The sequence below is a fragment of the Daphnia magna genome, linkage group LG9 (assembly GCF_020631705.1).
Source record: "Daphnia magna isolate NIES linkage group LG9, ASM2063170v1.1, whole genome shotgun sequence".
Lineage (NCBI taxonomy): Eukaryota > Metazoa > Arthropoda > Branchiopoda > Diplostraca > Daphniidae > Daphnia > Daphnia magna.
In genome coordinates this window covers 5,669,581-5,682,305 of record NC_059190.1, presented here as the reverse complement: position 1 = coordinate 5,682,305, position 12,725 = coordinate 5,669,581, and the positions used below count along the sequence as shown (strand labels likewise).

Below are 12,725 nucleotides of genomic sequence, written 5' to 3'. Positions count from 1 at the left end.
TGAGGGAGAGCGAAAAGCGGATCGTGGCTTTTCACTCTAACCGAAGAGGCGTTTCTTTCCGATGGAGTCCAACCCCAATATACTGTCGTATTGTATATCTTTATACTTATATATTATTATACGTGTATGTATATCCATATGACGTAGGCTGTATGGCCTGCATAATACACGGGCTCGATCGGGCTGATCTCGGTGACTCGGGCACGTACCCACAAGGCCCACGCAGACAAAAGAAGAGCTCCATAAAAATCGGGAGGACAATGCGGCAACCTCCCCCATCCTTCGTCTTTTGCTGACCTACCGTCTGTCTTATTTGTCTACTGCATCTTTTAGCGTTCTGGCAAATGAGTATATATACACAACCCCGAGAAACGCCGACTCTTTTGGCGGCGGTTAGTGTCGTCAGAGAGGGTAGATTTGTCATCATTTCATTTCATCCCACCTCCTCCCTCTCTCCCCCTCCCCCCTTTTTTTTTTTTTTTTTTTTAACAACTCATAAGATGAACGAAGGAGAAAAAGATTGAAAATGCCTGACTGAAATCGATGTGACTTCAATCAACTCAATTGACTGAAATTTTTTTTTGTTGCCCCCTTTCCTTGACTAAACTCATCAGTTTTCTCTCCCGTATTTTTCTGTATTTTTCCGAGTATGTATGATATATATATACTGTATAAAAAAAAAAGGACCCATCACACTAACTTAAAATCAGAATGAGAAATTGAACGAGACGGAGATGAAAAGCGCTGCGTCTAGTGCCAAGGGTAACTCGAAACAACTCTTTGGTAAATCCGTTAACAGATTTACGCAAAACTTTACTGCGCTATCACAGAATAGAGCCTGAAAATATTAGAGTGAGAAAAAAAAAAATCAAAGAAAAAACACAAAAATACGGAAGAATAGATTAGTGAAGCGGATGACACATCATCAATCGATAAGACTCTCTTTTCAAAAACCCATACGGAGGAGAACGGATAAAGGGGCGACCCGGCGTCGTTCCAAAAAAAACCAAAAAAAACGTAAACGATCTCCCTATTTCTGACTCCTTATACTTAACAAAAGAGAGGGAGAAGAAGTGGATGACATCAACACTCCCTTTTCTTGGTCTTCCGGTCCTCCTGCTTGTGTCGTCGTGCGCACTAGGTTGTATACCGAAAGAAAACAAATGTGTTTGTTTGGCAGGGCGGCGACGATGATACAAATTCGCCACGCTCCACTCCCGAGGGCTACCCCGTGAGATCTGCCCCGGCAGTTTGTTTCTTCTAAGTCACGCTTCCCCAACACACGCAAAGATCTTTGTTGAGTTTCAAGTCTTCTTTTCTATTCTTTTTACCGATTCATTTAATTTTGGACACACCCTCTTTCTTTCGGAGAAGAACATATTAATCTAGAAAAGTGGATACACGAAAATTACGCATTGCAGGTAGAAACCCAATTTGCCGCTCGCATGCTCGTCGACAGAGTCAACAAGATTGGCAACACTTTTTAGCGCCATTTTTACACATACTTACGTATAAAACAGGCAAAGAAAGACATTTTCTTTTGAAATTCACGGCGAACAGTTGCCACAACAACTGAACATGTGTCATCTCTGCGTAACGAGATCGATACGCTGCAGGAGGCAACAGTCTCAGCAATGAACGATGGTAGTAGCACTTTTGGTAAATATCTTTGACGTTCTTCTAGGAAAAACAAACTCCTACTAACGATCGACGATCCCATCGATCATCTTCGATGCGTTTTATTTTTTTAAATGAAGAATAAAAAAATACAAAAAGGAGCAATAGATGAGTAGAGCCATGCTCTCTGTGTGTGTGAGAATTAAAGTATATAACACGTGAAAGATATTACCCATAGATTTTGTATTACACAATTTTTTTTCACCTTTGACATATCACGTAATAACACGCACAAACCCAACTCGGCTGTGATTTCTGTCACGCATGTTCCGTGGGTTGGGGGAGAGTCGAGCTTTAACAGCTTACAACCTCTTACGTGCGAAATACAAGGACGTGGACAGGTTCAACAGGTAACGCGGTAATCCGTTCGTCAACTGTAACAAATGTCCAGCTTCAAATAGACGATTGTGGTCGACCAGTTGCCGGGCGACGTCTTGTACCCGAGACGCTGGCTGCGGCGAAGATAAGAGTCTCTCACATAACGGCGCATAAAGCGGAGTGCCGGCCAATCGTCCCATCAATCCTTGTTCGAGAATAAGATCTAGAATCTCCTGGTCGTAATCTTCCCCGTTTAACTGAGAAATAAAAGTTTAAAAAAGACCAAGAGATATAGAAAACACGTGAAAACCACAGCATAATTAGACACATGATGACGCGGATGGTTTTTGGCTTTCAATGCCATTCATTAGCGTTCATTCACTACATCAACAACAATAACAATGGCAGGTGAAATAGTGTTCGCTGTAGCATTGTCAGGAAAACAAAGTTTAGCCTATTCACTGGCAAACGTAAACAATGCGAATTCGAAAAGCTCTGGGTAACACGCAGAGTATTCAGATTTCACGAACATGAAAACAAATAGCGAATCTTCGCTAAGAATGGCGTTCGGCGGTTAATTTAATCCTCTTTAGTCCAGTACCTGTGAGCAAGGTATTCATTTCCTTACATGGCAGATGTAGAACGGGGGAGATGGAGAGAGCGCGAGAAGAGAGCGCGAGAGAGAGAGAGAGAAGGAGGGAGAGAAAGGATGACTCTTTCTCAAAATCGCTACTACTCGGCGCCAAGAGGAGGCCACCTCCCGAACAACATAAGATACGGGATTGTAACACAACGAGCCAAGAAAGATGAGAAGAAGGACTTGGGGAAAGAACAGACGAGCATTTCACAGGGGGATTTCCGTTCTTGGTTTAGAAGGGAAAAAAACAAAAACAAAACAACAAAACATAACATAACATACCCCTGGTGAACTGGGCTCTCATTTTACGGTAAAAGAACACGAAAAAGAATTAGGCAAAAAAATTATAAATTAAAAAAATAAAAACAAATAAAGAGAAAGACAGAAAAAAAGAAGAAGAAAAGAAACATTTTACATCCATTAAGAGATGATGTTTGGCCGTTTGGAATTTGGATACCTTTGTTCTCCGGAAATGCCACTTACTCCCACCCATCCTTTGTCTCGCTGTCGTGCGAAGAGAGAAAACGAAAAAAATAAAATAAAATAAAATATTTCGGCCACGAAAAAGGAGCGTCCGGAGGGCTGTACTTTGTTAGATCAGATTTCATACTAACGGTGGGCAGCGCGAAGGCATTCGCCTGGCTGTCCCAACTTTCCGGAGAACGAGCACACAAATTGCTTGTTTAACGCGTTCGTCTTTTGTTTAGCTAGATGCGCTTAGGGAGTGTCGTGACTAAAGCTCCTCTCCGCCTCTTGCCCTCGTCTCATTCGCAAACTGAGCACACTTTAATTAAACGAAAACGGCTATCCAACAAATGGTTTTCAATGAGATTTTCTACGAATTCGATCCAAGTTCTGAGTTAGTTTTGAACACCACAGACGGAGCCACCCAAGAAATGTGTTTTTTTTTTAAATAAAATGAAACTGTCTACGAATTCGATCTGAGTTAATTTTGAGTTCGACTGACAGAACCACCAGCGTATTGGCCAATTAGAAAGCTTACGTCAGCTACGACTTAAAATGTCACTTACATTCTTTTCTACATCGATTTTCATGGGTTTTGTTATGTGGCTAATGTGTAATACCTCTTTAGTTTCGCTGACAAAACGTATGACATCATCCAGCAAAAACGACAGAGACGACCGTAGCGCAACATGAAGACGGAGGCGGATGGACGGGATGGCACCCACCGAAGGCAAGCTGCTTACTGTCTGGTAAATGACACGGATGCACTATAAGAAGACAGGATAGAGAATTGGGTCATGAAAAAATATATAATAGTAAATAAAAAAATCTAAAAAAAAATACCGTAAATACATATATAAAAGGGAAAAACTAACAAACAACGAATGACAGCTCACTTACTTGGTCTGACAAGGGCGGCTTTTGTTCGAAGGCAAGTTTAAGCGTATCCAACACGTAAGCATCCGCCAGAGAGGGCGTCATTTTGGTTATCGCAATCCAAAGTATGACCCATGGAGTAGAATTGGGATCGCTAGATAAAATTATTTACAATTACAATAAAGTGCGACAATGATCCAAATAACAGAAAAAACTAAGTATGTGACTAGTAAAAAAAAAAAAAAAAAAAAGTAATAGATTATGAAATCCATCCGGCTTCTTGAATGCCGATAAAAACAGCAGAAAACATGGCATGGACGAATCGAGCTATCCAATAAGTAACCCAATGAATCAAAGTCAATTTGAATATCAATGCACCTTTCAGATTCAAATGGCGGCCAGAAATGGAGCAATCTAGCAAGCGACGTCAAGTGATTTATGTTGTGACTCATCTCCAAAAGCCGATCAAAGAGGGTCCGACGACGGCCGGCGCTCTTCAAATCGTCTTCTTCTAGATCCTGGATAATATTGTTGGAATCGGCCATACCGTGTTCGTTAGACGACCAGGACTGTTGGATCAACGCCAAAGTGCGGAGCCACTGCACACGGCTTCCAGTTTCGGACAGACCGATGAAGTCGGCCGGAAGTGTTTTCAACATCAACATCAATTGTAGACGGGTCTGGACGTCAATCGTGTCATCGTCGTAAAACTGGCTCATCATTTCGCCAATATCCGATCGGCTAAAGAGGCCAGCCCCGTCACGAGCGTCAAGAACTTTGGCCACCTGATTTAACAGATGTAAGAGCACCTGCATTGCATCTTTACCGTCCAATTCATGTTCGCTCTTGTCCGATTCGGCAGGCAGGCGAAGGAAGTCCAGCGTGAGGCGAATAGCATCAATAAGAACATCTTCCGGAGTCGAGCTGAAGTCCGGAGGGAAAATGCCGACGAGTAAACGAACAACGGACAATGGTTGCCTTTCCACCAGCATTCGTAACAGCAGTCGATGAAGGGCCATTTCTTCTGCACGACTCTTTTCAAACTCCCTCCAGAATTGACTTCCTGCTGACGAGACGACTTCCGTACGGATCTGAGCGTATTCCTCACTCCTCAAACGTTCCAAGTGCTCCACCCACTTTTCAATGCGCGTCTGATACGTTTCAAAGACTTGGTTTGCGTCAGGGTTTGTTTTGCTTCTGCCACGCTCTTTAGCCATTTTCACGCAGCGCCGACAAATCTCTGTTCGGATGTCAAGCGTCAGTGCGTCGAGGGATCGTTCGGAGAAGCAAAGTTCACCGACAAGATTTGAAAACTCTTCGGCGTCCAGCTTGTTGATGTGGGTTTTACAACTTTCCAGTCGTTGGAGCCAATCGGACACGGCAAGTGTTTTGCCTTCGTCCGCCAACGCAAAGAAATATTTCCGCGTCCAAATCGAATGAACGGTAGCCTGACTCACGTGCGGTGATAGCTCTTTTACCGAACGCGATATCAGTTGAGCTAGTTTGACGAGTTTAGGCACGTTTTCCGCAGTGGCGGCCTTTTCAATTTCTTGCGCAAAACCTTGGGCTGACCGCGTCAACTTCTTGACATCGACATCCTTGACGCATTCCAATTTACGCAGAATTTGAATGTAAACAGGAGCATGTGGCGTCATACATTCAGCGGTCGATGAATTCGAATTAAGTAATTGGAAGAAGAGGAGAAGGCGGCCATGATCTCGACCTGAAATACTCGGATAGATGACGTCGACCATCTTCGAACCAAACGACTGGACATCGCTGTACAAAATGTCGCGCATGCGGTGCTCATCCATGTATTTGACGATATGACCGGGTGTAATCTTGTCTTCGGCAAACAAGGCCGTCAGATGAGAAAATGTCACTTCCCAAGCCGAGACATCGTAATGCGCTGCCAAACGGACAGCTGCTGAATAGACGGCCGGATCAGTTGTGATGGCCAGACCGACGATCGTATCTCGCTTATAGGTATCGTCCGTTGTAAATCGGTTAATATCGACTCCTCCGTCCAATCGGCGTAGTTGCTGAGCTTCGGAAACATCGGCTAGAAGACGTAGAGCTCGTCTGAGGAAGTCACGACAAACGGCCTGCTCCTTTGACAAGCCCTTCTCGGAGATGGACAGGCAGTGATGGATCAAGCAGCGAGGACGTAGAGCGACAAAATTTTGCCCGGCATCAGCTAAAGATCCACCCGAAGAAAAACCCACCATTCGGAGGGAGAAATAATAGGCGGCCATCTGCAGAGTGATCTCTGTGCTAGGTAAACGCGTTAGTGGCTCCCATGCTTCTTCCACCTCTAGGTCTAAAAGATGGCCGATGGCCAGCAGGCAATCAGATGGGAAAAGAGATTCAGCTAATTTCGCCAGTACATCGCCCCTTGGACGATTTCTCGCATAAGGCTCTTTTAAGCTGTCCAGCACCAACATCCGCCAGGACCACATGAGCAGATCAAGTTCACTACTGACCAATTCGGGCATGGAAAAAAGTCGATAAGAGGCGCTCAGGCGACTTTCGTGAAGACCAATCCCGTTGTTGCACCAGACGTCCCAATAGAACACGGGCAACCCCCAACGGATGCATTCTTTATTATCTTCTGAAGTACTAGGGATACGCGTTCGCTGGGTTCCATTTTCCGGTTGCCGATGTTCTTTTAGCTTCAAGCTGCTCCTGACGACATTGACTAACTGCCTTGTCGTGTCCGCCGTTGTCAGTAACACCTGCTGCGGCATAGTTCCACCGCTAACCGTCGTCACTAGGTTCTGATGTTTCTTGGCAACGTCTTGTCGATATGCTTCGACTGATTTAGGATACAATCGTGCTAATAGACTCTCGTCGCCATTCTCGTAATTCATATACATCTTGATTTGTTTGTTACACTCTTCTTCGAGTTTGGTATGTTCCAAATGCCATTGCAACTGGAGAAGTTCCTCGATTGATTCAGCTGGACAATAGGTTAAAGAATAGGAGACGAGTTCTAGCTTCATACTCAAGTTGGTCAATTCCTCGAGCTTGGCTAATCGGCTGCATACCTTCCAGCCAACCGGACGGTTTGCCAGGCGAAGTTTGCAGCACATCTGGCCAGCTACATCCAAATCTTGTTTCATCAATGCCGTTTCGGCTATCCGAACATAAATTTGCCCTTCTAGTTCTTTACGGCAATCTTCATTGTCGGTGAAAAAGCCATTGTCACAAGCCCGAAGAAGATGACCGAGTCGCAGGAGACGGGATGAATTCTTGTAGGCTTTGGTGGCCCGTTTCAAAACTTGATCGACGAGTAGGAGCCGGTTGCGCGACAGCCTGATTTTCAGTGGTGGCATGTCCAATCCAAATTCGTACAAAAGATGAATAGCGCTGATTAAATCCTGCCAAAGCAAAGAAAAGGCGATCAGAAATACTTATTCTTTATCTTTTTTGTCTTATTTTTTGGAAAACACGGTTTATCGTATTATACCTTTTCTTCTTGTATCTTTTTGTCGTCAATCGTAATTAAGCCAAGACAATAGCTCGCCAATTCTAAGCCCGGATCTGACAGATTTTCGGAGGAATTGAAATACTCTTCAGCGGCTTGGAGAATTAATTCCTTGCTTCGTTCAAATGGAATTTTCGATGGACTTCCACTCTGTGATGGGTGGGAATCGGCATTTGGGTTCAGTTCCAGCATTAAACCGGCTGAAGTAATACTCTCCTTTTTGGCTGAGGAGAGCAAGCTACCCACCAGAATTTCATAACATAACTGCGGGCTAATTCGGCGAAAAACTTTGCGTTGCAATTCCAACATATCTTCCAACAATTCTTTCCACTTGTTCTCGGTTTGCGTCTCGCCCTTCCTCAACGCCGACCTGGTTAGGCGGACGAAAAGCTGTTCAAGCTGCTCCTCATCGTTCTGCTTTGTCGATATCGTAGCAGGCGTTATGGCCACGTCGTAGTTCTCGAGAATGTCAGCAGCCTCTAAATGAGATTGGAGCTGGTCCAGCTGATCGTGTAACTCAGATAACAACTGATCCCTTTTGGAGTCACTTGGTCGCTCAGGTAAGCAATCGTAAATCTTCATGGCCACTTCAAGTTGGTCAGTTTTCTGGCAGGCGTATATACATTCCAGAGCCAAAGATATCAAAAATTTAGCGTCGCTAATGATTGGACTACTATGATCCGCTTTAGAATTGGTGCAGATCTGCAGAGCCCAGTCTAGATTTTCTTGACTACTGACAACGAGTAAGGACCGTAATAGTTGGTTAATACGACCCGGGTGTAGAGTATCCAGTCGGCGCAAGTACGGCATCAACCAACGGTGCAGTTTCGGCAAAAAGGAATCGGCGTCACAACCATCCATGATGAATTGACAAACGCTCAGCTCACTCATGGCGTTTAGCTTTTCCAGGGTGACATTCTCGCACTGGAGATCGTAAACAAGCGTCTCAAGCGTCAATAATTGATGATGAATGTGTTCTAAATGAGGCACATTTCTTTCTAAGCCAAGCTTAATCAAATCCAATGCATTCTCAACCAACATGCTGTAAAATATACAAAAACTTTCATTAAAAATGTTATAATCATCAATATTACTTCATATCACTTTACCACTGCTTCTCGATGTCGGCAGCTCGTGTTCGGTACCATGAACTCACAATGTCCATGGTGAGTTCTACTCCTGGGGAACGGAAACGTGCAAATTCTTTGGCCTCTTCACTGTAAAATAATTCTACAGCTTCCATTTCGAGTACACGATCCGCATCGACAGCAATACGGGCAGCTGGACATTCACACCAATCGGATTTGCGCAGCTCTTGCTGCTCCCACAAGAAAACTTCTCCACCTACATCGCATTCGGGTAAGACTGAACGGTATTCAAACGGAGGGATCGTTTCCGGGAAGCAAGAGCAAACGGCCAAACGGTGGGGTAGAGTTTGTGGTCCGATAAAGGTGAACATTACAGCAACAGCCTGCCATTCCCCTGACGAGCAAAACCTGCTGTGGATTCCAAGGCAGTCTGAGATCGAAAATCTTCGAAAAACGATGGGTCGAATCGCTGGCCAGCAACATGTGGACCGCCCAAAATAACCTCGTAAATGGACAAGCGATCTAAAAACTGCAACAGACGACGTCGAGTAGAAATCAGCATTTTTTGCTGCACTGTCAAATTATCGAAGTCGATCTGTTCCAACCACCGTCTGTTTTGCTCTTCTTCTTTCCGCTGGATTTCCGCTTCCGTTTCTTGGAATTCGAACGGAATCGAAGTGGCTTCGTTACGGCCTCCTCCTTCCACATCGGCGACCACGCCTAAATCCGTGTTTTTTAAGCCGTAGAGTAAGAGCTCGCGAGCAGCATCTATATCGGTAGGCACTCGTTCTAGGCATTCGCGGAGTACCCAATTACGTTTAGTCACTTTGCTAAGGTAATCGTGGATAGTAGCAATCGTGGCGGGTGCGTTCCTCCATTGCCGTTGATAAACTAGATCACAATCTAGACTATAAGCTCGAGCAAGAGCTAAGGCTTCCCCATACTCTGCAATGAGAAAAATACACGTGCGCTAGTTCGGAGAGACTAATTTGCTATGGAATTTGGAAACCAACCTTCAGCATCTAATTTCCACAAGTAGAGTTCATCGGGAGTTGTTTTTTTGAAACCCAAAAGACGGTACGTTCTAGTTAAGAGCTTCGGTCGTTTCCTGGGTGGCCGAAAACGTTCACTGTCCGTAGCCCTAAGAGCAATGAAAAAGTTAACATGAGTGTTTTGGTGGCAAGAGCTATGCTATGGATACCAAAAGAGGAGCGAGCGTACGGCTCTATGGGCCATAAATGTTTTGTCTTCATCCTCGCTAGGTTCATCGTCTTCATTGTCGTGGTACGCAGCCGCTGCATTTATATCGTCAGTTGTTGGTTGAAGTCGCTTCCGCCGAACTTTCATCTCGCACTCAAGACCTAAAAAGGTACTGTCGAATGCTGGGCTAACGCGTGGAGAACCCTCGAAAAATTCGGCCGAAGAGCCTAGTTTATTACGGAGGTCCGACACAGCGCATACGGAAACAGCTCCTGAGCAACGGGCTAAGATGAGAGAATCTTTTGACCACCAATTGACATCAATAGGATGGAACTTGTACGGATTTTGGAAAATGGGACTGCGTACCCGGCGATGAGCCGGAAGCTGAAGAACCCCAGGATTCATTTCGTCGAAGCCGGGCTGTCGATCAAGCGGCCAGAAATGTTGACATTTTAAGGAAGGAAGTGACCAGACTGACACCGCGCCAGAAAAGTGAATTGCAGCCAGAGATGAACCGTCCATTGAAATACTCAATTTGACTATGGTATTTCCGTAGTGTTTCTTTTGGAAAGACTGGAGCCACTGATTCGATAGCTGTTTGGAAACATCTGGCGTCTCGGAGTAAAAAGGGAGCTCATCAATCAATCTCCAGGATGTGAGCGCAAATGTTGTGCCAGGAACTCCACGTTTTTTCCCCGAGTCGTTAGGCTCGTAAGACGTAACGGTTGGGGAAGCCAAAACCAACAGGTTGCGTGATTGGTCTGCACAACACGCAGTTATACCGTATGGTAGATGCGAAGCAAATGAAAACGTGTGACTTTCCTGAAAGCCTTGGGTAGGTGAAACTAGAAAAGCCCTTAATTGACCATAATGATCTAAACATAGAAGTTCATACGACCAATGGGCATTTTTGGTTCTAGTATCAACAAATGCTAATCCTGCCAATGCATTTGTTGGCACATCATTTGAAGAGTTGTTCAATATAGTCCCCTTTGGGGCAGGGATGACAAATAATTGAGTGGCCAGCAAGTCGTAAACATCAACAGATCCAGAGCTATGTGCTATAGCCAAAAGTGTACCATCAGGGCTCCATTCTAATTTTCTCCACTGTTGGAATGGATCCTTGGCAACATGGACTTTTCCAATCGGAACTGCATAATGGTCCCGGGAAGTTCTTATTTCCAAGGCATTATCCTGGAGAACTGCAACTGTTTTACCATTAGACCCTACTGCAAATAACCATGGTAATTGCTGGTTTATCCAGCTGTAAAGTTTAAAAGAGAAAAAACAACTCAATTTTAGAAACAGAGAATTCAAAACCATAATTTTTACTTACTTTGAAATGTAATAACCACCATGACTCTTCCTTAAATACCTGCTGATGTTTTTCCAACTCCAATAAGGTTCTTCAATTCCTTTGTTCTATGAAAGTAATGAACTAAGTCGGTAGTTTTAAACATTACTTTGGGTAATACTAAACCTACAGGTACATCTTGTTCCTGAGACCATTCTGATAAAACCAGCAGTTCATAGAGAATGCTTTCTTCTATACTTCCTGTGATGTCACCCATATTTTATTATTGTAAACTACAGTTCACGGAATAAATATTTGAGCTGACTAAATATTATCGTCAGTCCAGCACCATTGACACGGCTTCGACATTTATCACCATTCCCTCGGCAAGAAATTCGATTTGATTTTTTATTCGTGAGTGAGCCACACACTAGCAGTCGACCAAATACGTCATCGATCTTTAGAGCCATCTATCTATAGTTCTATAATCTAGGATAACAATTATTCCCTCTTGGTTTACAGCCAACACAGTCTTAACCCGTGATTGGAAACAGATCCATTTAAATTGGTCGCTCCAAACGGATACTTTGGGTCGTTACCAACGGATCCATTTCCATTAACTGATACGAATCAAATTGCACAAGCCACCTGTCTACTCAACACACACTCCATTCGAGAACGGAATATGGTCCGTTCTTGTGTAAATTTTTATTATTTATGCTTATTGTTTGTTTTTATTTTTCCAGTTACGCATATAATGTTTTACATTTATGAAATCTTTTTTCATTATATAGAATAGGATTAAATTAAGAAACAGTTTTTTTTTTTAAATTTGAATCAGTGTAAATTGTCAACCTATGTGTACTTGGATCGGTTGTCGGGCCGGAATAAAACCGGCTCCAAAACCCGATACACTACTTTGACCCCTGTTTGCAGTGTTCTATCGAATAAAACATTCGAATAAAATTTCGAATAGAATAACACAAAAATTCGAATATTTATTCGTTATTCGTCGAATAAAAATTTTACTTAATCGTATTCGTTATTCTTATTCGTTGTAACTCCAAATTGTATCATTTCGAATACAATTTCGAATAAGTAATTTAATTTTTTTTTCGGCAAAAAGTCTCGTTTTTATTGCCGTTTAGTCCAAATATTGTAACGAATGTCATTTTAATGTGTATGTTTTTTCCTATTGCTTTCTATATGTGACCGCTAGATGGCTTTTTCTAGCGTGGTCTTATTATTCTAGAGCTAGTCAGATTTCGCCTGTACAGTATCCTGCACAAAAATCCGAACACCGATTTAATTTTTTAAAGCCACCTATTGGCGGGGTAAAGGGTTTTTTGTTGGTTTTTCTTTAAGAGGGAGGGTAGACGGGGTGATGGACACATAGGGCAGGGTTGGGTAAGTCTAGACATTTTTTTAATGCTTTAAGGCAAGTAACAGGTCGGGACATTTTTGCAACCCCCAGGGTGGTGTGTTTTTTTTAAACGACAGTTGGAAATGTTGGACTTAGGCTGTGTAATACTCCTTAACCAAATAAATTATAAAGCTGCCTGTGCACAATTATTTCGATACCGATGGCATATGTGTAGAGCCTCTGATTGCGACGCCGTAGATCAGTGTTCGAATCCCAAAAAGAGTTTGTCAAATATATGGTATCATTATAATATTCTTTAT

General features: G+C 43.4%; 1 protein-coding gene across 1 annotated transcript; it reads right to left on the bottom strand.

The window, feature by feature from the left end:
• Positions 1–1,841: 1,841 nt before the first annotated feature.
• On the bottom strand, positions 1,842–11,489 carry LOC116930800 (neuroblastoma-amplified sequence). The gene is given in 11 exon segments (XM_032938199.2): positions 1,842–2,252; positions 3,718–3,864; positions 3,998–4,127; positions 4,352–7,353; positions 7,443–8,502; positions 8,570–8,945; positions 8,948–9,493; positions 9,562–9,689; positions 9,750–11,012; positions 11,085–11,170; positions 11,233–11,489. Coding segments are annotated over 11 exon segments (7,098 nt in total). The 5' UTR covers positions 11,320–11,489; the 3' UTR covers positions 1,842–1,979.
• Between the last annotated feature and the right edge of the window lie 1,236 nt (positions 11,490–12,725).